General features: G+C 54.3%; 1 protein-coding gene across 3 annotated transcripts; it reads right to left on the reverse strand.

Moving 5' to 3' along the window:
- Nucleotides 1–1,696: 1,696 nt before the first annotated feature.
- MSI1 (musashi RNA binding protein 1) lies at nucleotides 1,697–23,928 on the reverse strand. 3 transcript variants are annotated; one of them, XM_016127237.2, is made up of 15 exons: nucleotides 23,780–23,928; nucleotides 23,570–23,610; nucleotides 22,928–23,009; nucleotides 22,747–22,831; nucleotides 19,796–19,837; nucleotides 18,155–18,247; nucleotides 14,566–14,614; nucleotides 13,326–13,408; nucleotides 12,734–12,851; nucleotides 10,200–10,280; nucleotides 8,867–8,923; nucleotides 6,092–6,160; nucleotides 5,149–5,303; nucleotides 4,622–4,685; nucleotides 1,697–3,523 (listed from the first exon to the last, which is right to left on the reverse strand). In XM_016127237.2, the coding sequence occupies exons 1-14, from the start codon at nucleotides 23,836–23,838 to the stop codon at nucleotides 4,644–4,646; spliced, it is 1,056 nt and encodes a 351-aa protein (XP_015982723.1). In that variant the 5' UTR covers nucleotides 23,839–23,928; the 3' UTR covers nucleotides 1,697–3,523; nucleotides 4,622–4,643. The 3 variants fall into 3 exon arrangements, with proteins under 3 accessions (XP_015982723.1, XP_015982719.1, XP_015982718.1); XM_016127233.2 differs by having other exon boundaries at nucleotides 5,149–5,336; XM_016127232.2 differs by lacking the exons at nucleotides 1,697–3,523; nucleotides 4,622–4,685 and having other exon boundaries at nucleotides 4,774–5,336.
- Nucleotides 23,929–24,875: the final 947 nt, after the last annotated feature.

Raw genomic sequence — 24,875 nt, forward strand, 5'->3', positions numbered from 1 at the left:
CCAACATCCCTTGAATGTGGGGGCAAGGAGAGATACTAAGAGCTTCACGCAGGTTAGCCTATGGTCAAGTGCTATTACAGATGAGCAAACTGATGCAGTATACCGAAGTATCTAAACCCTTTTCCACACCCAAAGCCTCCGTCCTCGGCATCTGGATTTTCATGACAGCCTCGTACCTGCGTCCATTCTCCACCTCCCTCATCCAGCCAGAGAAGAAGAGTTCTTTACATATTCTGGATGTTAACCTCTTATCAGACAGATGATTTGCAAATCTTTTCTCCCATTCCGTAGGTTGCCTTTTCCCTTTGTGTCCTTTGATGCACAGATTGTTTAAAGTTTAATGCGGTCCCATTCCGTCTCTTTTCTTTTGTCGCCTGTGCTTTCGGTCTCACATCCAATAAATCATTGCCAAGTCCAATACCATGAAGCTTTTCCCCCATGTTCTCTTCTACTTTTATAACTTCAGGTCTTAACATTTAGATCTTTAATCCATTTTGAATGAATGTTTTTTAGATGATGTAAGATAAGGGTAGAACTTGATTCTTTTGCATGTGGATGTTCGGTTTTCCCAATACCATTCGTTGAAGAGACTGTCCTTTCCACACCGAGTGGCCTTGCCACCCTTGTTGAAGGTCATTTGTCCATGAGAAAGGGTTTATTTCTGGGCTCTCGAATTCTATGCCATTGGCCTCTGTCTGTCTCTGTGGAACTACCTCACTTTTCAATAACTGTAGCTTTTGCAATGTTTTGAAATCAGAAAATGTGACTCTTCCAACCTTTTCAAAATTGTTTCAACTATTTGGGGTCCCTTGAAATTCCACATGAATTTTAGAATGAATTTTTCTATTTTTGCAAAATATCTCGTTGGGATTTTGATAGGTATTGCACCAAATCTGCAGGTTGCTTTGGGCACTATGGATATCTTAACAATATTGTTTTCCAATCTGTGAACACAGGGTGTCTTTCCATTTATTTGTGTCTTCTTTAATTTCTTTCAGCAGTGTTTTATCGTTTTCACTGAACAAATCTTTCACCTCCTTGGTTAAGTTCATTCCTAAGCATTTAATTAATTCGATGCTATTGTAAATAGAATTTTCTTAATCTTCTTCTCTAATTGTTCATTGTTAATGTATGGAAACAACTGATTTTTGTGTCGATTTTGCATTCTGCAAACTTTCCTAAATTCTTTTATTAGTTCTAACAGTTGTGTGTGTGCATGTGTGCGCGTGTGTGTGTAATCTTCAGAGTTTTCTACGTATAAGATCATGTCATCTGTGAACAAGAAACAATTTTACTTCTTTTCCAATTTGGATGGTTCTTTTTTTCTTGCCTTATTGCTCTGGGTAGGACTTCCAACACTATGTTGAATAGAAGTGACCACAGTTGGCATTCGTGCCTTGCTTCTGACCTGAGAGGAAGAGCTTTCGGTAGGAATTTTTAAGAAACATAACTACAATGCCATGATCACACTTAACAAAAATAACAATGATTTCTTAGTATTAGCTAATACCCAGGCCTTTGTCTCAAGATGTCCTTTTACTGTTAGTTTTTCCAAATCATACCCCTGTAAGTTACATGTATTCTTGTGTGTGAATCAAATAGTGTTCTAGGAGGAAAACAGGAGAAGGTAAGGGAAGACAGGGCATCACTGGGGTGCCTAGATGTGAATGCACACAGAGACAAGATACAAGGCCAGCACCGTTTTCAAATAATTTATTAGGAATGTCAAACTGAAAATAAAACCTGGAAAAAGAAGTTACAGATGTGGAGAGAAGAGACACCGGAGGGTGGTAACTTGCTGGCTTCAGAACACCATGTAACATCTTTTTTAAAAAAAATTCCCCAAACAAATCAGAAAACGGAATTCCAGGGCTCCGAGCCCATGGGTGGGCCCAGTGGGGTGGGGCGTGGGGGTGTCACAGGAAGGGGAGGAGAGGGGAGCTAAGTCTTTCATGACTCAGCTCAAACGTGTAGAAAATTAAAAATAAAAACCAATAAAATGCAGCTTCTCTTTTATTAGGAAACATTAAAAAAAAAAAAAAAAAAACCACGAACAGCCGCGCATCTCGGTAACAAAGATTATTGCTTTGTGTTCTCAGGGCTAATAGGTTAAGCACCTCACACAAACAATTAACTCTCCAAAGTGGGTTTTAAGGGTGGGGACTGTGATGGGGAAGGGAGCTTAGGTCCCCAGCCTCAGACCTGGGGGAGGAGGACACGAAGAGAGGGGACGATGACAACGGTGGGCCTCGGCCCTGCCACGCCCAGCCATGTCACTCGCAGTTCATGAAGTCGAACCCTGAGCCTCTTTCCCCTTGGAAAGGGGGCTCAGGGGTGAGGGGCTGCCCAGGGGGTCTGGCCATGGGACCATCCTGGTGGGAAACTTCAGTGAGAGAATGTGGGGGTTCCCTGAGAAGCCCTTTGCTTTCCCCTGGGGTCCACCCCTTCCCAAAGTGCCCCCTGATGCCCACTCATGGGGGCGGGGGGGGGGGCGGCTCAGAGCAGAAACCACGAAAGCCCAACCGAGGTAGGGGGCAGGGGGAGACCTTTGGAGAGTTAATTCCTTTCCAGCAGTGGCTCGGGGTGAGCCCTTCTCTTCTCTCGCCCCTTGCCCCAACACTGGGATTTCTCGGGGTGAGCAGGCCCAAGGCCTTGACCCCCGGGGCCTGAGAGAGCGGGCCTGCCTTGGCCACAGTTGAGGCCTGCAAGCTTACAGTAACGGTGTCTGAGGAGGGGACAGAAACACAGGAGGGAGGAGACCTTTGCGGGGTGCGGCCAGGCAATGCCCTCACCCCCGAGGGGCCTTGAGGGGGTGGGGGCTTCACCTCACAGTATTTACATATAATACAGGACGGGATGGTTCCAGGGGCTCGGCCTGGCCTACACAGCCCTGTCCTCTCCAGGGCTGGACGGAGGTGGCCAGGAGCCCACACCCACATAGACATTTTGTTCTCAGCTGGTGGGGGGGACACCTGGCCCCTTGCCCCTGCGGCCTGGGGCTTCACATTCACAAACCTAGAAATAGTTTAAAAAACAGTTTCTTTAAAAAAAAAAAAAAAAAAAAAAAGGAAAGAGAAAAGCAGGGAAAACCAGAATAAAAAACCCAGGTGGGGGCTGCGGCCTCGGCAGGCCCCCTGCGCCCTCTCTCTAGCTATGCACAAATACGAAAGCCTTCCTGGGGGAGGGGAGGGGGTCCTAATGGGGCCACGGCAGACAGGGAGGGGCGCAGACAGGGAAGAACCAGCGGACCTCGGTGGGGTAAACGGCTAATCCAAAATAAATAAAAGCGGCTAGGACAGGGGCAGGCGGCGGGGGAGGAGGCCGGGGTGGAAGAGGGGAAGGTTAGTTAGGAGGGGAGCCAGACAACGTCTAGGGACAGCAGGGCAGGGGCCTGGGCCCCCCGGGAGCGGGGGTGCAGGCAGTGGCGGTCCGAGTCACTGTGGGGGAGGGGGCGGCTGCGGCTGAGGTGTCCCCGGCCCCTCACTGGCTCACTCGTGGTCCTCAGTCAGCTGCAGGCTGGGCGCTGCAACACAGGATGTTACAGGGTGGGGGGTGTCCTGTCCCCATAACCCCCTATTCCCCGCCCCCACCGAGAACCCGTCCCATCCTAGATGAGCTTGGTTCACACTTAGTAGGACGTTTGGTTCCCAGTTTGGAAAACTCTAACTCTCGATTTTCAATGGCTGGATTTATTCAAACATCGCCATCTCAGAGACGCCTTCTCAGAACCCCTAAAGCAGCCCCCTCACATATATTCTGGAATTATCTCACTTGTCCACTTGTTTGTTTGCCTGTAAAATGAGAGGAGCCTTGTCTGCCTTAAACATCCCTCTTTCTTGGAATAGTGCGCAACAAATAGCTGTCTGAATGAATGAATACAGAAATGGAAGGCCACGGGTTCACACGGCACCCCACCATCTCGCTGTCCACTGCACGGCGACTGTGTGTACAGGGTTCTCTCTCTGTGTATGTTGACATGTCCACAGTATTCTGTTTTAATAGCTGTGCAATAGTCCGTTCTATGCACATACACTTCCATTGATTTAACCAGTCCCCTTTTGATGGGCGACTCAGTTACTTGCAGTTTTAAAAATAAATGCCCGAAGTGGAATCATTGTGTCAAGGGCACAAATGCTTAAGATCTGGATATACGCTGTCAGGCTGCCCTATGGGAATCCTGAACCAACTGCACAGCTTCCCCTATACCCTCATCAGTGCTGGGCGTTGGCGATCTTGAAAAAAAAAACAAAAAAAACAAAAAACTGTGCCCAACATGTAGAATGTGCTGCCTTGTTTTCATTTATATATATGAATATATATGTGTGTATATATATGTATATGTATTTATATATATGTATACATGTATATATCATGTATATATGTATGTATATATGTGTATATGTATTTATATATGTACACACACACACACACACGCATACATATACACACAGGTCGAGCAGCTTTTCACATATATGGACCATTGCTGGTATGAAGGTGTGTCCCTTCCACGGGGCTGTGGGTTCCGCGAGGGCAGGAACTGGGTCCGTGTCCCAGACTGAGCTGCCCGGTACCAGCCTCCCCAGTGTCACCCCCACCCCAAGGCCCCTGCCCATCTCCTCACCTCCTGCCACCTGTCTCTCGCTTCAGTGATACCCATTGGTGAAAGCTGTGGCAATCAAGGGGCCCTGGAAAGAGAAGAATTTGACTCCGAGATTCCTGAGGGGAGCAGAGAAAGCCTGGGGGGGGGGTGCGGGGCGGCGCCTTCTCTCCCGCAGGAAACCTGAGGTGAGATATGAGCCCTTCTCTCGTCCCTGCCCACATCGCTCCCACTGCACCCACTAAAAGACTCTATGGGGATGTGCATATAACCAGTGCCCTGGTTAAAATCTGGGCTCCCCTGAGCTAGAATCTAGCCTCTTTGTGGGCGGAGATGGTGAGTCTCATTTGCACAATATCCCCCAGAGCCTACCTAATACCAGGCATACAGAAGGTGATCTTTAAATGCTCCCTGAATGAATGAGGAACCCCGTGTCTCCCCACTTGGCAACACTGTTTCTCCATCCACCATCCCTTGCCTCCCTATGCCCTGCAGACAGATAAGACCTTTCCCTCCTCCAACTTCGGGGTCCTCCAGGACTGGCCACTCACCCCGAGACTGTGGCCGAAGCCGGTGCTGGGGGCGGGGCTGGCAGCGCTGATGTAACTGCTGACCGCTGAGTCCTGGTTGGCAGCCCCGTAGAGCTCAGCCATGGGGCCGGGGCTGGTGGTCCCCAGGAAGCCCCCTGTGCGGCTGGGAGTCGAACCTGGAGGGGGAGCCATCGTCCAGGGGTGAGAGCCTGGCAACCCAGAAAGAAGATGGTGATAGCCCCTGCACCTTCAGACCTCTTCCACCCACCCGGACCTTGACCCCTCCCTCTGCCTCACCCCCACACTCCAGCGGGGCCTGTGGGTCCACCTCCTGGAGGTCCCACCAGCCCTAGTCAAGGCCCCACCATCTCTGGTCTGACCACTCAGTGGCCTCCTCGCCAATCTCCAGGTCTCCCCCCTCTTGAGCCCCTTCGCACCTTTTCCCCACGCTGCAACTGTGCACATTTTCTAAAATCCACATCCCTCCACTGCTTAAAATGTTCAGCATCTCCCCAGGACTTGCCCGGTTCCTTCTACCTCCTCCTCCCTCCTCCCATTCCTGCACGGCACCCATGCTCACTGGCCACCAAGACTTTGCACGTGCTTCTCCCTCTGCTGGGAAGGAACTCTTTTCCTCCTTTTTGCCTTCCATTCGGAAGTGAAAAGGCCCTTCCTCCTGGAAGCCCTTCCAGAGAGGCCTGTGAGCAACTCTGGCACCTGACTTCCCCAGGGGAGCAAGATTCATCCTTCGGAATTATTGCTTTTTTAATACATGATGCCCTCACCAGCCTGTAATCACTGGAGGGCAGAGACCATGTCAGTCCCCTTCCTGGCTCAACTAACACTTGCTGAGTGAATGAATACACAAGTCCCTCTGGAAAGGGGTGGCAGTGGCTACCTCCCCTCTAGACTTCTCTGCCCTCTCTGCCCCTTCCCTTGCTTCCTGAACCCCAGCAGGCCTCACCTGTCCCTCGAACCACAGCTGCCGCCGCTGCCGCCGCCGCCATCGGTCCATAAGCGGTGAGAGGAATGGCTGAAAGGAAAGGTTACAGGCACTTCAGTGTGGCAATGAGGGGACAGTGAGGCGGGAGGAGGAGGCCGCCTCTGGGTAGAGCCTCTCCGGCCTTGCCCCACCGCAGAGGCTGCCATCCGTGCCGACTCGCAGAACGGATGGAGACGGGTAGGAAAGGGCGGCTTCTCGGCGATTGGCTCAGCCTTGGTTTTTCCCCCTGGACTCAAGCAAGGGACACAGATGGCCCGAAACTCATAGAGGGTGTGATGGGGCGCCCCACCCTGAGCAGCTCAGAGTGTTGCCCACAGCCGCCCCTTCTCCAGGTGAAGCCACAGCTCTGCTTGGCTCCTCCTGCTGCCTGCCTCGCTTGCTTCCCGCGCGCCCTTCCCCTGAGCGCGTGTCCCCAGTAAACTGTGTGCACCCAGCACCTTGCCTCACAGGGCCCCCTGGACCACCAGCCAGCTAGAAATGACCACCCCCTTCCCCGAGGACCCTCAGCCCCTCACCTTCGAGCCCTTCTTCAGACACAGGGACCTTGCGATCCCCTCGTCTGCCATCCACCTCTCCCCGCCACCTCCACAGCACCTGGCATCCTGCCTTGTACACAGTAGGTGTTTAATAAGTATCAACTGAATGAGCAGAAGGGACCTCTGCTGAACCAACCAGCTGGCTTGAGCCTGGAGATCCTTGGGGCTGGGGGTCGGGCCCCCCCACTGCTAGGCTCTGCCACTGCAGCCCGAGAGCCTACGACCCTGCCCAGAGCCAGGGTCTGCAGAGGTGGCATTTGCTGTCAGGAGCGTCGACCTCCCATCCCAAGATGCGCCCCTTGGGGCTGTTTCGGTCACCTTGACTCTGGACTGGAACTGCACCTGGGACTAGGGACTCCAGAAAAGGCCCCTGAAAATCCTTGGCATGGCTTCTGGGCAGGGGATTAAACTTTAAGAGAGTGCAGTTCCCACGCAGTAGAGGGGCCTTGCCTAAGAGCTTCATGTAGTTGGCTCCTCCTCACTCAGACATCACCTCCTTTGAGAAGCCTTCCCTGACCACCCTCACCAAGGCCGCTCCCCAGTAGATGTGCCAGATGCTCACCAAGGCATCTGGCACATCTACTGAATGCATCCGCATCTCCTGAAGGCAAAAGTCCAAGACCTCACACAACTAGGAGAGAGACCTCCTCCCCTGCCAAGATATCTACAGAGGGGCCATTTCTTCCCTTAGTTCTTTAAGGCAGGGGTCCCCAAGCCCTGGGCCACAGGCCTAGTTATCAGTCCGTGGCCTGTTAGGAACCAGGCCACACAGCAGGAGGTGAGCAAGCGAAACTTCTTCTGTATTTGCTGCCGCTCCCCAGCGCCAGCATCACCGCCTCAGCTCCCCATCAGATCATCAGGCATTAGATTCTCGTAGAAGCACTGGTCCATGGTGCCAAAAAGGCTGGAGACCGCTGCTTTAAGGGCAGGGGCTGGGCTCCGAGGGCTGGTTTTTGGTCCATTTAGGTATTTCCACAGAGCAAAGTCAGCATGGCCAACTGACCATGGAGCAAGTGCTTGTCACAACTGTAAAGGGTTACTCATCTGTGTGTGCATTTCTTTCCCTCTCTAGACTGCGAGTTCTGCGACATCAGGGCCTGGCTCTGTCTTGTCCCTGCTCTGCCCCCAGGCCTGGTAATGTGTCCCACACAGTAGGTCCTCAACACAGTTTTTCAAAGAGTAGGAAAAAACCCCCGCATGTCTTTCTCATTGCTGGTCAACCCCCACTCTGCTCAGAGGAGAACCCTATCACCCCCATTTTCAGGACTTTCTACTCCCTCTCTCTTCTTCGCCCCATGTTTCTCTTCCCCCTACTCCATTTTGGGGGACTCCTGAGCACCTATTGGGAGGAAGGTCTCATCTAAAGCAGCATCCATGCTCACGTCCTCTACACACGGCCAGGTTGCGGGGGAGAGTCTGGGGGTAGGGTGGGGGAGAAGCGGGTTGAACAGAGAAACCCCTCGCAGCCAACATCATCTGCGCACCCGCCCTTCCCCTCCTCGTGGACTTGGCCTCGCCCCCAGCTCCACAGCTGAGTTGACTGGTCCAGATGAAAGCTCCGGTTGGAGAAATGGCTCCGGTGGCCAAGCACCTTCACCCCCCCGTGCCCAGGAGTTCCAAACGGGCAGCCGGAGGGCTGGATTTCCCCTCTGATAGGTCTCATGTGACCCGAGGTGGTGTAAAAATTTGGAATTTGTTGCCGACATTTGAAAACAGTCGAAAAATGCGTTCAAAAGCAAAAGCCAGGTTTCTGGCTTCTCTCAGAAAATGAGATCTGTGAGTACTGGGTCTGCATCCCCTCCCAGCAAGGGCTGGCTGGTACTGATCACAGGCACACCCATGTCAGCATGCCAGAGTCCCCAACTGGCCCACTCCGCTCTGATTTCGAGACCCTGGCTTCTTCACTGCTGGGTTTCAGAACCTACATAATGCCTGGCATACATGAGGCACTAGATAAATATTTGCCAGATGGAAGAATGAGTGACCTTGCCTTCACCTGCTAGGCTTGGCCCTATGTCCCACCCTTAAGGGCCAAATAGCTACACAGACTGGCCAGTGCCCAGGCAGAGCCGCTGTATCCCCACATCTGGAGGGCTGGTGGGTGGGAGAAAAGGGTCCCACTAGCTTTCCCCGGGGAAGGTCCCTGAGTCCTTTTTCTCCCCATTGGGCCTGCGAGGGGTACGAAATCCGAGCGACTGACCTGTAAGCTCGGGGAGAACTGGGGCGCTCGGGAGAGGGGTCCGCTCTACACGGAATTCTAAAATGAAACGTAAAACAGCTTAGGAAGATCCAGGGAGGCCCTCGAGGACAGATGCACCCACAGGGAGACTGGGCAGGGGGACAGGCCATGCACAGGACCCAAGAGCTGAGGATGGGGAGAGCATGGTCCCCAGCAGGCAAGGGTGGGGGAAGAGACGCAGACACAGAGAGACAGACAGACACAGAGGAAGAGTGGGCAGAGTTGCCACCTATACCCTGGGCACAGGGCCATGCTGGAGCTACTGTTCCCAGTGTTTCTTAACAGGCTTGAGATTGCACCAAAACATCTCCCAGAATCCACTTCTTCTCCTATTTTTCTTTAGCGGGGAGGGCGGGGGTGGGGGGAGGAGGAGCTAGGGAGGCAGCATTGGTGAAAAGCAATGACCTTAGGGCAGGTCAGGCTCGGTTCGGTTCCCAGCTCCAGGACTTTCTAGTTGAGTCATCTTAGCAAGTCACTTCTCTCTGAGCCCGTCTCCTCACCTAAAAAATGGGGATCATCGGTCCTCCCCCAGGAGATCGTTGTCAGGATCAGACAACATAATCTGTACACGGGAGTCCAAGCTGAGCAGCCCAAGAGGCAAATGATGCAAAGGAACCTTCTAAAACATAAGACCAAAAAAAAAAAAAAAAAAAAATAGCCTTGCAAAAATTTGATACTTTATATTTCAAAGAAAACAACATTGAATAGTCATCATGGGAGAGTTCAGAACTTCGTTGGGCTCCCTGCCACTTATCTGAAGGCCTAGTGTTTATATTTTGTGTTATTTTTATTTTGAATTACAAATGAGGGTGGCGATCATCATGCTTTTAAATGGGTTTTCACCATTCGGGGTCTTGTCAGCCTTGAAAGGCTCAGTGTAGCATGTGATCATTCTACACGTGTCTGGAAAGACACGACCAAGTGCTGGCCCTTGGGGAGCAGCCAACCCCCCACACCCCCGCCTTCCAGAGCCTGGTGCCCTCTTTGGTGGAAGTGGCAACCCTGGAGTGGGGTAGGGAGGAGAGAGAGACAGGAGGCAGGCAGAGAGGGCCTGAGAGAGAACGGGTGCCATGCGGGGCCATGCTGGAGCCCTCGTCCCCAGCTTCCGGGGAGGGCGGGGGGCGAGGAGGGGACGGGTGGGGAGAGGCGCTCCTTCCTCAGACATGCCCTTTCTTCCAAGCCTCCAGCAGGCAGACTCCCCCCGGCCATGCACCCCCAGACACCGCCCTGGGGAGTCAGACTGCCCAGGAACCGGGGACATGCTGGCAGTGCAGACGCACTGAGCCGGACTTACCGGGGAACTGGTAGGTGTAGCCAGGGGCGAGGCCTGTATAACTCCGGCTGGCATAGGTCGTGGCCTGGAAACCTGGGTAACCTGATGGAGCGAGGCAGGGTAGTGTCAGATGCCTCACCTACAGCTCAGACCCTGATCGGTGAGGCAGGCTCTGAGCCACACACTTCCCTTCCTACCTCATAACACCGGTAACAGTCAGTCACATGTACCAAATACCTTCTACATGCCAAGCCCTCCGCTAAGCCCGTTGTAGAATTTATTTTCTCCTTAAACCTCACGAGAACCCTAAGCAGTTGTTATTATTAGGAACCTCATTTTACAGATAAGAAAACTGAGGCTCAGAGAGGTGACAGTTACTGGCCGAGAATAACCCAAACCTTTACCGAGGCTTCGTGCTCTGTCCGGCTCCTCACCTATACTCTGCCCCAGTCACTCTGCTGTTCCTCAGATTCGCCAAACTCTGTCCCACCTCAGGGCCTTTGCACATGCCATTCCCACTGCCTGGAACACTCATATCCCCAGGTTTCCCCTTTTCATTGTGCAAGTCTCAGCTCAGACGTCACCTCCTCGGCGAGCTCATTCCAAAAGAGTCTTCCCTTCCCATTAGTTACAATATTTATCGTATGACCCTGGTTTTTCCTCTTCATAGCCCTGATGATCATTATCTAAATTTATTTCAGGATTTAAGTGCCGATTTCCTGCTTTCCCCATCTTTCATTTCTGTCTCTCTAGCATCCACCTTCGTGCTTGCTACTTAGTACGCATCTAAGAAATATTTGCAGCTGTGAAAGAAAAATCATATAGTGAGTAATAATGGTGTAAATGAGATTCAAATTCGGATCTGACTGGCACGATTCTCACTATTTGTTATAGGATTTCTTTCCTGGTTTTTTTTTTTTTTTTTCACTCTTTAAATGAGGTAAAAAATGGATCACCTTGAAAACAAAACTTTTCCAATGTTCCAGATCAAAGGAGGCTAAAGAGACAAGACAACTAAATGCAAGACCTGAGTCTAGCCCGGATCTTGTTCTGAAAGGCAAAAATTTGCTATAAAGAACATTACTGGGTCGACTGATAAAGTCAGAAAATAGAGATTAAAATATTGTGGTTTCATGAAAGAATATCCTTAACCTTAGGAAATACACACTGATGTATTTAAAGGTAACGGACCATAACGCATGCAATTTGGCTTCAAATGACTCAGGAAAAAAATCACAAGTATATTGTGTATGTATGTTTGTGTGTGTGCACACATATGTATGGGCATATATATACATACACACACACAAATCAAGAAAATACTAAAGCAAACGGGGTATAATGTTAACATATGAGTCTGGTAAAGGGGATATGGATATTCCTTGTGCAACTTTATTTCTTCAGCCCTTCTGAAAGCTTGAAATGACTTCCAAATAAAATGTGAAAATTAAAAACTTCAAAAGAAGCCCATGCTCCATTTGGAGTGTGCTGTCCTGTAATCCCAAATCCTGACCCTCTAGCCCACACCATTCCCTCCTCCTCTAAATTCCCAGAGCACCCCTCCCCCAACCCCTGCATAAAGACGACCCCCCCTCCCCTGGTACTATTCTCTTTCTGTGTGCACACAGCTTGTCTTTCCAGGGAGACTGTGAGCTTCCCGGGGGCCTGGCTCAGATTTTTCACCCTTGGCCATGGGCCCCAAGTGTTGCTGACTCTTGCTCACCTTCCAAGACTCATGGCCGCCTTCATCTCCTCCAGGGGTCCTCCCAGGCACTGAGGCAGGTTGAGGCACCTCCTTGGGCCTCCCACAGCCTCCAATCACTCTGTGGTGACACTGACCATTTATTCCTGTCTCCCACTTGATGGGGAACTCCCCGAGGGCAGGTGCTGCCTCTCAGAAGCTGCTCAATCAATATTAGTTGAATGAACAAGAAGCAGCCTTCCTTTTGCCTTCTTAAAGGACTTTGGGTCTTTGTGAATCTTGTTCCCTGACTGGAATACTTTCCCCTTCCCTTCTCTTCTGCCTTCCCATAACTAGCTCCTACTCAACCAGCAGACTCAGCTTAAATGTTACTTCTTTTCTGGCTTCTCCAAGTCTTGGTCAAGTTCCCTGTGACCTATGCTCCCTTGGTACTCTATATATTTCCATCCTAAACTTAACTTACTTACTTATTTATGATCTTAGTTATTTGTTTTCCTGTCAGACCATAAAGGTCCAAGGAAAGTTACTGTTGTACCCCCTGGCACAATGCCTGGCATTTATAGTTGCTCAACAACTCTTTATTGTGTGGATGAATGAACTAATGAATGGCTGGATGGACAGGACCAATTAATTAATAAGGAGCAGCTGGGCCATTCTTCAGGCCACCACCAGAGGGCAGTACCCCACAACAAAACTGCCCCACCTTTGGTAGGCCTGAGATCCTTGGTCCCCACTCCAGCCCAGTGACTCAGGAGGGCAGACCACAGAGGAGATGTGACACCCACGCCGCCCCCTGGTAGCCCCAGGAGGAGGTCCTGGCCGGAAGCAGCGCAGGTGCAGGCCTGGCACGTACCCAGCATGCCGATGCCCAGCATGAAGGCGTCCATTCCGTAGGGCATGACTCGAGACCTCCCCCTGGCTGAGCCCGTCGGCGACATCACCTCTTTTGGCTGAGCTTTCTTACATTCCACCTGCAATGAGACCTGGTGGTCAGTCCCTCCTATAGTTCTGGGTTCACAGACCCTTCTGTTCCCTGCCGGGCCTTTTTATTAATTTCATAGTTACCCATTTACGGAGCACTCGCCCTATGCTAGGTGCTGTGTAAAACGGCTTTGCATGCAATAGTTCATGAATGCTTACACCAATCCTATGATGGAGGCACTACTGCCGCTCCCATCTTACAGATGAGAAAACAGGCTCAGAGAGGGGAAGTCATCTGCCCAGTGACTAGACTAGCAAGTGGTAGAGTGAGGATTTCGACTCAGGCTTTTTAACCTGTGCTTTTTACCTGCCAAGGGACACTGCCTCTCTGTCCAGACTTTCAAGGGGTGAGGGAACTGGCTCTACCCCACTGACGGCCTCCCGAACCTCCAGGCATCCCTGGCTGGCTCAGTGTGGAGCCTCAGTCTCCCTCTGCACCTCCACCTTATCCAACCCCAGCTCACCATTTTGTTGTTGATTTCATGGAAATGGATTTCACACACTTTTTCCACGATGTCTTCGCTCTCAAACGTGACAAAACCGAACCCTGGAGGGCAAAGGCATGGTCAAAACCGGGCTCAGGGTCAAAACCCACCACTCTGCTCTCCCAGGAAAGCGTCTGAAAGTTAACGAGAGGCTCTGCTCACAGCGCAGGCACCTCTCGGCTACTCTCTGAGATGTGGCTTCTAGTTCCCAATGACAGATGTGAAAACCAAAGCTCAGCAAAGTGAAGTGACTTGCTCAAGGTCACGCAAGTTAGAAAGTGGCAGAGCTATGAGGAAATTACACTCGACACGCCCTTTCTCTTACTCGGATGCTTTCTAAAGGGGGACGAAAGCACACACACACACTTAAACTGACACAAAGGTGTACACACCCAAACATGTTTGTACACAGACACATTCATACACATATAGGTAGGCACACGCACACACGTACACATATAGCACACAGATAGATACTCACTGGCGCTCACAAAGACATAAAGGCCCCTATGTATACATACACAGTCACCCTGACACACCAAACGCACACATATTCAGATACTGACATCCTCACATTTAGATACATACACACGCACAACAGCGCACACTCCATTCTCAGAACAGGTTAAAAGGCCCTAAGGGCTGAAGCAACTGGAGAAACAGCCCCACCTCCTCCCTGGTGTGCCCTGGGGACTGGAATGGGATTCTCAGAAGGCAAGGCCCTTGGGAGAAAAACAACCAGGCAGTGTGAACACTGTGGCCCAGATGCTCGCAGGTTCAGGGGCAAGGAGGCTGGGGGCTGGGCTCGGCCTGAGGGTGAGGGTGAGGGTGGAGGGAGGTGGCAGGAGTAGACTGCCTGGGGCCATGAGTCAGCCTGACCCTAGGGTAGCCTGGCCTGAGCTCTGGTTACCAGGGACAAGGTAAGTCCCCACAGAGACACTGGCTGGGCAGACATGGTGGGGGCCGCGTAGGGGTGGAAGGGCTCAGTTGGGAGGGAGTCTGCTCCTCTGCTCCTCTCGGGTGTCTGCAATTCTGCAAGTTTCTAGCACAGGAAACAGCGGGACAAAAGCCTTCTGTAAGGCCAGGCCCTGGAGAGGATGCAGATCCTCAGGGATAGGATGTCAAGAGGAGAGATGAAAGGGCAGCTGTGACCTGCAGCCCCCTGGCTGACCACAGGCCCCCAGCCCCGCCTGGAAAGGGGGAGGGGGACCACACTCACCTCGGTGCCGGTTGGTGGTTTTGTCAAACATTAGCATGGCATCATCCACCTGAAATGGAACAGAGCCATTTGTTGTTGAAGGGCCCACCAGATACCAGGGGACCCGTCGCAACCCAGGGGCAGGGGCCCCCATATCCACTCCCCTGTTGTCTAGTCTAGGCTTTATCTTAAACCTGCTCCCATGCCGGGGACAAGTTTCCATCTGCGACCCCACTGAAGGCCACAGCAACCCCTCATTCAACCACCAGATTCTCAACGGACCAGCCTGCAAATATTAAGTGCCGCGCATGTTCCCGGCACATTGCCTGCGTGGTACGAGCCTCATTTTGTAGATAAGGAAATAGGCTCAGAGAGGTGAAGCCACCTGCCCAAGGACACAGAGCAAATCCTAGACCAAGCCTGGGTGAGCAGTAGAGGAAGAAATATGGAAGATATGAGATGGGGACGCAAAAGCCTCTTCCTTTTTTGCAAAAGGCTGAGAGGACAGCAGCCACTTCAGCCAGTCTCTGCTGGTACAGATCTTTTTCTCTAATTGAGGTTTCCTTTTGCTAGAGGCTGTAATTAAAGCAAGTAGAGTTCAGTGCCTGGGCTGCTAGCCTCCCACTGACTGGGGGAGGGGACAGGGGCTAAGGAAGGGGGAGGGTCTACATTAGCCCCCATCCCTTGGACCCCAGACTTCTTGCTACTCCCTCAAGGCATCCGCTTAGATACATGGACAGCCAAAGGCCTTACCTTCCCTCCTACAGTCCCTTCGCTTACATCTGGTGCATCCTCCTTGCCCCCTTAATTTTTCAGCCAATGTCGGCTATCTCACAGGGTTAAGCTAAGGTCTGATTCATCCTCGGTGGAAATCAAGGGCTGCCTCCAATACCCCTCCGTCACACTCCAGCTGCCGACCCTCACACAAATGGTCAGACACCCAGGGGATGAAGGAAAACTCCCTGAGGTCTCTCCCAACTCTCCTTTGCCCTTTCTAGGACTGTCATCTGCCTCGCTAAGGAAAGGGGTGGGCTCTGAACAGGATGGTCCTCCAGCTCTCCTCAGGCTGCAAGTTGCACTGGGCCTCTGACTTCCCCTTGGGAGAACCAGGACCCCACTGAGCCAGGAGGCAGCTGGGTCCCTGGAGAATCTAAGAAGGAAATGACTCTTTCCTCCCTTAGGAACTTCCTGCCCCGGGGCCCTGCAGGGGAGTCTCACCCTCACTCCCATTCTTAAGGACCCATTCTGAGTCCCAATCCCAAATCAGCTGACTGTCTAAACTGGAGGAACACTTCAGGCTCAGCACACCTTCCCCACCCCTTTAAACAATGGAACACAGAAACCTAGAAAGGAGGGTTGTGGTAAAAGCATAAGCTTTGAATTGGAATGCCAGGTCCTGCATTTGCTGGTGAGTGACCTTGGGCAAGTGGCTGTGTCTCCACGACTCAGGTTCCTCATCTGTAAAATGGGTGTAAGCGTCTTCTAGGGAAGAGTTAAAAGAGACCGTGCATATGTACTCTTAACTCGCAGTACTGGGATGCAGTAAGTGCTCAGTAAATAACGATGACTATTTTTACCTTGTTATGGAGGGGCTCGTCCGCAGTCGCGTGGGAGAATGGGACGAAGCTGGAGAGAGCAGCCTAACACTGCTGGCCTTGAAAGTTCCATGGGGACAGTGCCTGTGTTAGCTACGACTGTAACCAATCAACCTACTGAGCACCTTGTGCTCAATAGTTACTTTTTTGAATGAATGAATGAATGAATGAACGAACGAATAAACTAAGAACCAGTCACACCCTCCTTTCTGTCCTACAGCTTTGAGTTCCTGCCTGGTCCACAAACTGATTCTGTCAAAATCCACAGAATTCTCAACTTCTTCTATCCATCCTTCCAACACCGCCATCCCTGGCCCCCCAGATCCTTCAACCTGGGCCCTGGCTGGACAGATCCCCAGTGGGGCAGTGGGGTTGAGGCCAGGGCAGGGAACAAGGAAGGTGGCTGGGGGTCCAGGAGACCCCCACTGATGTCCCCTCCTGGGGCCAGTTGAGGGGAGGGAGGCTCCCAGCCCAGTGTCCTTAATAGGCTTTGGTCTCCATGGGAACCCGAGGGCAGGGGGGCTCTGGCAGGGGGAGGGGAGGCGGCCGAGGCCTGCTGACCAGTGGGAGCCGCCAAGTTCGGCGGCCGCTAAGCCTGAGTGGCAGCCATGGCGGCTGACCATTGTTCCCCCCTCGGCGGCGGCCCCACGATCCGGGCGGGGGGCCCCCCGCCGCGGGGCCCTTGGCATTCCCGGCTGTCCCCCTCGCTCCCTGGCAGCCTATTCTCCAGCTCCCCCTGGCCTCCCCGGGCCGGTTTCACATGCCAACGCCGATTTAGGCCCGAACAAAAGACGCGGCCGCTGACGGCTTCTCCTGGGGCCCGGTTGCCATGGCAACGCCGGCCCCGGGGGCAGGCGGCCTCCAATCACAGCTGCTGGATCAGATTAGTGCGAGCTCTAATGCTCGGCGCTCAGACACAAAGACACCCCGCCGGAGCGAGCGGGGCCTGCTGCTTCCCAGGAGCGCCCTTCCCTCTGGGGCCCAGGCCGCCGACCTGCCCTCCGTCCTGGACCTGGGTCCCCACGGAGGCGCCTGAGCCTCGGCCTCTGGCCCCAACGCCGCCAGCATCCGCTGGGCAGGGGACCTCCCACCCTCTCCGCTTCTACTCTTGAGACAGGGGACTGAAAACCCATCCAGTCGCCAGCCCGCTTCCTATTTCCCAAGCCACCTTCCTTGCCCTTTGCCTAACGGGGAACTGAAAATGCCTTGATGGGAAAGTAGAGACCCAGCCTGCAGCGTGTCTCAGGAGTAGAACAGGGTCCCCAGCACTAAGCGCAGCAACCCTACTTCATCCCGAGATTAAAACTTGGTCTCTTGTTAGCCATCTTGCCATAGGACCTTGACATTGAAATTGCTCACCTTCCTGAGGACATCCTATTGTCTAATAATTGCCACATCTCCTACTTTGTAGACTGAATAGCCCAGAAATTAAAGCTGGATGTACCTCAGAGCTGAGAGCCAATCCTCTGGGTCTGATCTTCAGCGCCTCCCCCACCCCCCAAAGAGCTGGGGGATTGGTGTCTCCCCCGCTCCTGCCCCAAGCTCCCGCCCCAAGTTCCCACCTGTACAAGCAGGGTGCTGAGTGCAATTGGGAGTCATATTTATTACCTCCTTATCATCCTCACCAGAAAGTCCTGGGGGAAGGTACAACCGCCATGGCCTGGACAGGTGCAAACTCCCAGGAGGCCAAGGGGTGACTGGATTGAACTGGCTATGGGAGAGCAGCCTCCCTCGGGAGCATAAAGATAAGCAAGAGCAAAACACAGGGGAAGGGCAAGGACAGAGACAGCTACTGTGTGGCCTGTATCCCTGGGGATGTGTCCACAGTCAGAGGCCCACAGATAGGACAGGAGCCTGAACGGCGTGTTGGCCTCGCCTCACCCACAGAAGGACCCAGCCCCCTTTACACCTTTTGCAAAAACTGGAATGACCTGGACTCCACTTGCTACTGACCAATTCTACAGGACTTTCTGAGTCCCCTCTCCCCCGCACCAAGCACGCCAGATTTGACCCACCTTCCCGAACTGCTCAAAATATTGCTTCACGTCTTCCACCGTGGTGTTCACTGATAGCCCCCCGACAAAGATCTTCTTCGTTCGAGTCACCATCTGTTAGGGGGAGGGAATGAGAAAGTGGGCATCTGAGTCCTGTGGCCTACTGCCACCAGCAGGGGCTCGAGCCCTCCTGCCAGGGCGCCAGCTGACAAGCTCTCTGTGGCCCCAGCTACTCTGAAGGCCCCCCCAGCTCCCCCTTGAGCCCCCGCCTCTAGGCCTGTCACAGGCAGCTGTGCACCCCACACCCTGGCTGGCTGGAGCGTGCCTCCCTCCTGCCTCCCTCCCTGGGGTCCGTGAGCAGAAGAAAATGCCTTTCCTAAAGACCAATGCAGAGAAGGGGGTAGGTTAGTGACCCAGACATACAGCCAAACTTAAAGACCCCACCAGCCCCCCTGGGAGAGGCCAAGGCCCACAACAGGGTGCCCCTGAACTCCACGCCAACATTTTCCTCATCAACCTTTTCCCAACCAACCTCTGGCAGCCCCGTGGCCCCAGCCCTGTTTTAGGAAGAACACATGGTCCTAATTACCCCAGGAGCGCATGGCTAATCCACGGCAATTCCCAGCCCCATCCTAACACTAAAGCACCTTCTGTCACCAAACTGCTTAATGGAATTAACCCAATTCCGACCATGTGCTCCCTGGTGTGGCTTCCTTCGAATACCTGCTCCAAAATTGCTTTCCGGCCCTCTGCTGGACCGTTCCAGAGATGCCCCTTTCCTGTTTCCTAAAAGCTGCCCCCCTCCCTTCGCTGTGGCAGGAGCTGGGCTCCATGACTCAAAATCCTAAAGCACTCTAGTTTCCACCAACCACCCCCTTGCAAAGGGGAAACTAAGATCCCCTGGAGAGGGACCTACCTAGTCCTAGGACACATAAGTCAGCAGACACAGGAGTTCTGCCCCAGGGTATTGTAATCAGCCTTCCCGTCTGTCCCTATATTCCACTGCTTAAAAATTAAGATCTGGCTAGTTGCCCGGTGGCCTGGACTAGAATCTTCGGCCCCTGACCTGAACCAAAAGTTTTGAGTGCTATATAGCTTAACTGCTCAGAAATCGTTTTCCATACACCCAGAAAATCACCACAGCCCAGGGAAAGAGCACTTGGGAGGGCAGTCTCAGTCACCCAAGTTGAAAGACAACAGGTGACAGACTCCATGGTCCCTTCCCCATCCTCAAACCCAACACATCACAGTCAAGGGGTAGGACGGTGACTGGGGTCAGAGGTAGCTCCCTGGCCCAACTCTAGCTCAGCCACAGGGGCTAGCCTGTCCTGGGGTTGACCTCGAGAGGCACTGGACACAGAGGCTGTGATCTCTGAGGTCGGAATTCAACTCAGGATCCAAATCATACTGGCTTTAAATACAGGACAAGTCCCCCGAGGGGTTCCCGTTCTCTCGATAGAAGCACCCCCTTTCCCAGTTCACTCCAGAGCACAGCTGGAAAGATGATGCATAATGTCTTCAATCCACAGAGCAAGGACATCAAGAATCCTCCCTCCCCCGACCCCAGACCACACAGAGGTTCCAGAAGCATCTTTCATACAAAGGGATGCTGAAAATATCACTGCCCTCTGTAACAGAGCTCCCGGACACAGACACACGTACCTTAGGCTGTGCTCTTCGAGGAAAGGCCACCTTGGGATCAATCTAAAAGAGAAAGGAGAGGTAGAAGGGGCCTTGATTATCACACTTCAGATGGGTAACCACACAGCCTTCAGCCCCAAGGACCTCTCTCATCCCAGGATACAGAGGTGACAGAAACAACCACTGCTTCTAGCAGGAAAGTATAGTGGTTAAGCATTTAGGTCCTAGAGCCAGGCTGCTGAGTTCAAACTCCACTTACACTGCTTCCCAGCTGTGAGACCTTAGACAAGTTACTTAAAATCTCTGAGCCTCGGGGTCAAGCTCACCTGCAAAATGGGCAAACAGTAACATCCACCTCAAAGGGTCCTCTGCAGATTATTCGAGATAATGCTTACAAAGCACTTGGCACAGTGTCTAGCTCACAGCAAGAATCCAAAAAAATAAGCAAAGTCTTATTCCTTTAAGCACCAGGTATATCAAGGGCCTTCCCGGCTTAACTGACTTCACGCAGAGACCTGTCTAGGTGAGGCATGCAATCCAGACTTTTGAAGCCTTGCAAATGGAAACTCTCTGCTTCAAGATAAGAGTTCATAAGCCACCAGGAATGGACTCGGTTCTGTTTCCCTGATATTATCGATATCTAAGAGCCCTCCTTGAGGGTGCAAGCAGCTTCCTGAAAATGGAGCTAGGCTCGGGGTGACGCAGAGCCCAGGCTTTGGTGATGTGCAAGGGCATGGGACTTGGACTCAAACTCTGGGTCCTTGGCCAAGCCTGTGATCTTGGAAACTCACCTGGCTCCCCTGAGCCTCAGTTCCCTCATCTGTAAAGTGGGGACAATCACACCCACTTTTCCCAGGGGCAGCTGGGGGGAATCAAATGAGATAACGTGGGTGAAAGCAGCCCTTTGTGAACTGCCCTTCATTGCACAAGCAAAGGTACCATTACCAGCAGGCCGCTTTTGCCCTTGGCTTTGAACAACCAAAGGAGAAAAGCAACACACACCCGGGTACTCCCGGGAACTCCACTTATACTGAGAAACAGCAAAAGCCAGGGCATAAGACACTGTGATCAATGCAGGGCCTGTGAGGCCCACTCATTCCAGAGTTTCTTGCCACCCACATGGGTAGACACCACTCAGAAGTTCACCAGCCAATCACAGGCAAGATCTCTCTTTTCCCAAAGTTCCTTCCATTCAAAACTCAGGCTCATTCTAGGCGACTGGCTCTGGCTCCTCTCTGCCTGAATGGCACAAACCAGGGACCAGCTTCCTGCAGTCTCCCCCACTGAAATCTGGCCACAGAGAAGGAACCTCTAAAATTCACGCTGGGCCAGTGCCTCCTCTCTTTCCACCAGGCCCCATTTTCCTTGTCTAAAGGTGCGATTTCATGCATCTATGGACATTTCGTCCTATTTCTCTTGAAAACAGTCTCCCCAGCCACCACGGCCCAACTCAGAGAGTGCCCCTCACACACCCAGATGAGGAGATGGTACCCAAGCCAGGTCCCACAGACCCACACATACCCCATCCATCACCCACCCCACCTCCACTCTGACTCACAGCTGGCAACATAAATAAAACCCAACAAGTAAATAAAAGGTGAAAGTCAGACTTAAAATAGACTCCCCACAATAAACCTCCCTCTTCCCCCCCTTTTTCCCAGGCCAGAGAATGCCAAACACAAAGCCCTTGCCCTTGAATCCTGAATTTCAAACGGATGTCCATCTCACCCTCTCTCTTCCCTTTATCAGTCTTCCATCCCGCCCCCAACCCCAGCCCCAGCCCCTAAATCTCATCCTCCTGAGCGCTGCAGAAACCATCAGTGCATTCTGAGGACAGGGGATGGTAGGAGAACAGGCAGCTCGATGGCAGATAATAACCAAAAACAATAGGCCACTGTCTCTCCATTCCCAGCTTGGGTCACTCAGTCTGAGCCAAGAAGATCCTTTCAGAGCCGGCAAAGTTGAGGCCTGGCCTCATTTGCTCATTACTGGAAGCAGGAGTGGGAGCCACTGGGCAGAGATAACAGGGGCTGGGGACAGGCGGTAATTTAACAAATTCTTGGGCACAACCAGCTATTGTTGCAGGTAAACAGGAGCCGGGGACTGACCCAAGCAGGGAGGCCCAGGGCTGGGGGAGAGCGGAGGAGTGTGGAGAGAGATCGCACTGTCCTGGCCCCTTGGCAGATGGTCACCCCCATCACAGGTCACCCCCATCACAGAATAACTCCTCCTCTGACTCTCTCCTTCTCCCTCCCCTTGAGCTAGGGCCTGGGCCAGCGCCCCCTGCAGGGCCCAAGACACCGGGGAGCTGTAGGACAAGAGCAAAATGTTCCAGGGAGTTTGAATATCAAACAAGCAGCTAAGATCTAGTCCTCAGAAGGGTGATTTCCAGGCAAACTAGCTTCCTTCTCATAAATCCCCTCATGGGCAAAGCAGGTCTGAGTCTTCTACACAAAGCAAGGGGCACAGTGACCAAAAGTCGGGGGGAAGAGGGGAAGGCGGGAAGGAGGGAGGGGGATTCAATGATGCTTTGCCATTGGTCTGGAATTGAAGGGGGAGGGGGATGTCACAGAACCCAATATTAGAGTTCAGAGAAGCGGTGACCAGGGTGGGTCACTGCAGCCCTGACTCACCCAATTTGGGCCGGGGAAGGGACCTAGCCTCACCCCGGGCTCCTCTCGGAGGCATCAAGATTCGTACATTTGGGGAGGGGGCGGTGGCTGCATTTTCCCTCTCCAGCACTGGAGGGATTGGGAGACGTAGCATCTCATGGCAGGCCTGGGTTTTTTCCTCCTCTCTCTCCCCTCAACTCTAGTGACAAAGTTTCAGAGCCTGGCAGCCCTTCTACTCAGACAACTCCCTTCTTCCTTAAGGACCCTGTCCAACTGTCCCCCGGGGAGAGTCTTTCCTGACCCTCTCCTCCGGCGGCCTCCCTCTCCCAAAGGACCCCCGAAGCCCCGGGGGCCACTCACTGTTTTGGAGTCGAGCTCGTGCCGCGATTGCGCCAGCACTTTATCCACCCCCGCCTGGTCCATGAAAGTGACGAAGCCGAAACCCCTGCGCGCCGTAGTGAGGGAGAGGCAGATGGTTACAAGGAGTGAGTGGCGGTGGAGGGGGCGAGCCGGGAGCAGGAGGAGGGGGTGAGGGGCTCACCTGGATCTCTTGGTCAGCGGGTCCCGCATCACCAGACACTCCTTCACCTCCCCAAACTGGCCGAAGTATTCGCGCAGCCCTTCTGTAACCACACACCCGCCTTCGGACCAGCCCGGGCCCCGCGCCCTTCCCCCCCTCCCCCGTCCTTTGCCCCCGGTGACCCCGGCGTGGCCCGGCCGCCCCCGCGCCAAGCAGCCTGAGCGTTCTCCACTGTCCCCCCCACTCCAGCCCTCACCCGCCTCCCGTGGAGCCTCCTGGCGCCCATAGGGGCCCCAGGAAGCCGAGGGCCGAGCTGGGCTAGAGGGGGGACGGCTCCGGCCGGGTTCCCGCCGCTCAGGGAGCCGCCTCACAAAAGTTTGAGCCGCAGGTGCGAGCGGAGTTGGCGCTGCCGCCGGCGGGTCTCGGGGGCCCAGCCCACCCTCCGGTGCCCCCTGAACCCCTCATCTTCTCCCCTCCACCCGCTGGGCCGTGCGAGCTTGCCGATCGCCCTGCGCTCTCAGGGTCCCCGGGCGGGGCGCGAAAGAGAGAGCGGGGGCGCCCGGGGTCAGCAGGGCGCAGGGCCGGGCTGGGGTGTCCGGTTCCGGGGCGCCGAGGGGTCCAGGGTGCCCTGCCGGGCTGGCGGGCGCACCCGGGCTCGCTCACCCTGCGTAGTCTGCCAACTGAGTCCCCCGATGAACATCTTGCTGCGGGAGGAGGAGAGACACAAAGGGCCCGCGTGAGCGCCGGGCGCCGGGGCGCAGGGGGCGCGGGCCCGGGCCCCGGGGAGGCCCGGCCCGACCCAGATCGGCCATGTTGGCGGGGCCAGGGCGGGCGCGGGCCGGGCAGGCCGGGCCGGGCCGGGCCGGGCCGTACCAGGGGTCGTGCGGCGAGTCCGGGGAGGCGAGGCCGGGCTGGGGCGCGTCAGTCTCCATCGGGAGCCGCGGGCGGCGCGGGCAGCGGAGCGGCGGCGGCGGCGGCGGCGGCAGCGCTCGGCGCGGGGCAGATGAGGAGCGCGGCGAAGGGGGCCGGACGGACAGGCCATGCTGCCCCCTCCCCCGACCCCGCTCGGGCGGGCGGGCGGGGACGGCCGAGGGGAGGGCCCGCCGGGGGCCGACCTGCCGGCTCCTCCCCCCGCCGCCCTGCGCGCATAAAGCCCCGCGCTCGGCGGCGCGTCCGGGCGCCCGCGGAGGCGGCGGCGCCCGGACCCCGCTCCCACCGGGCTCCCGGGTCCCCGAGGGCGAGAGAGACCCCGAATCCCGATGCGGGCCGGGACCTGGGCGCGGCCGCACCCCCCACCCATCCCAGCACGGGGGCCGGGCCGCGGGAACGCCCTCCCAGAACGAAGCGCTTCCCGGTGCCTTCAAGGTAGCTCGGTTCCGGATCGGGGACCCCCCCTCCAGTTCTCCCTTCCAGGCCCCCGCTACCCAGAATCTAAGAGATCCCTACTCTCCCTGGGTCGGGAGGGAGATAGCCCCAGTGCAGCCAGTGCCCCCCCCAATCCCCTCACGGTTCCAACTGGTGAGAAGCTCTCCATTCCTCCAGCCCGAGCGGCAAGCCGCCCTCCGAGCCCTGAATTGCCTCCAAACTTAATTTAGGGTTCTCCATCATTGGCCCTCAGTCCGCTCCCAGTGTCCCATATACCCCATATCCAATTTGGGGAACCCTCTCTCAGAGCCTCAGGTCCGGAGCGGGGAGCCTCCATCAGCACCCTGGTAGAAACTGTATCCGTTTCCCCAATCCCTCCTCAGCCCTTGCTATCCCTAGTGAGAATCCCCTTCAGCTCCCCCAAATCCCTTCCGTCCACAGAAGCCCCTTGCCCCAAGCCTGTGTCCCCAATTTGCCACCACCCCCATCCCCACTATGAGGAGGTTCCACTGTTTCTCTTACGCCCTGGCTCTTGTCAGCCCCACTCAGACTGTATCTGGACACGCGAAAGCCGGTTCCAGCCGCTCACCGCCTCCTCCCCACT

This window comes from Rousettus aegyptiacus, unplaced genomic scaffold (genome assembly GCF_014176215.1).
Source record: "Rousettus aegyptiacus isolate mRouAeg1 unplaced genomic scaffold, mRouAeg1.p scaffold_m13_p_5, whole genome shotgun sequence".
NCBI classification, from domain to species: Eukaryota; Metazoa; Chordata; class Mammalia; order Chiroptera; family Pteropodidae; genus Rousettus; species Rousettus aegyptiacus.

Coding starts and splice junctions, on each gene's coding strand:
- MSI1 (XM_016127232.2), bottom strand. CDS start 23,838: ATGGAGACTGACGCGCCCCAGCCCGGCCTCGCCTCCCCGGACTCGCCG. Junction 23,010..23,569: donor CAGTTGGCAGACTACGCAGG/GTGAGCGAGCCC, acceptor GTGTGGTTACAG/AAGGGCTGCGCGAATACTTC. Junction 19,838..22,746: donor ACGAGCTCGACTCCAAAACA/GTGAGTGGCCCC, acceptor TTTCTCTTTTAG/ATTGATCCCAAGGTGGCCTT.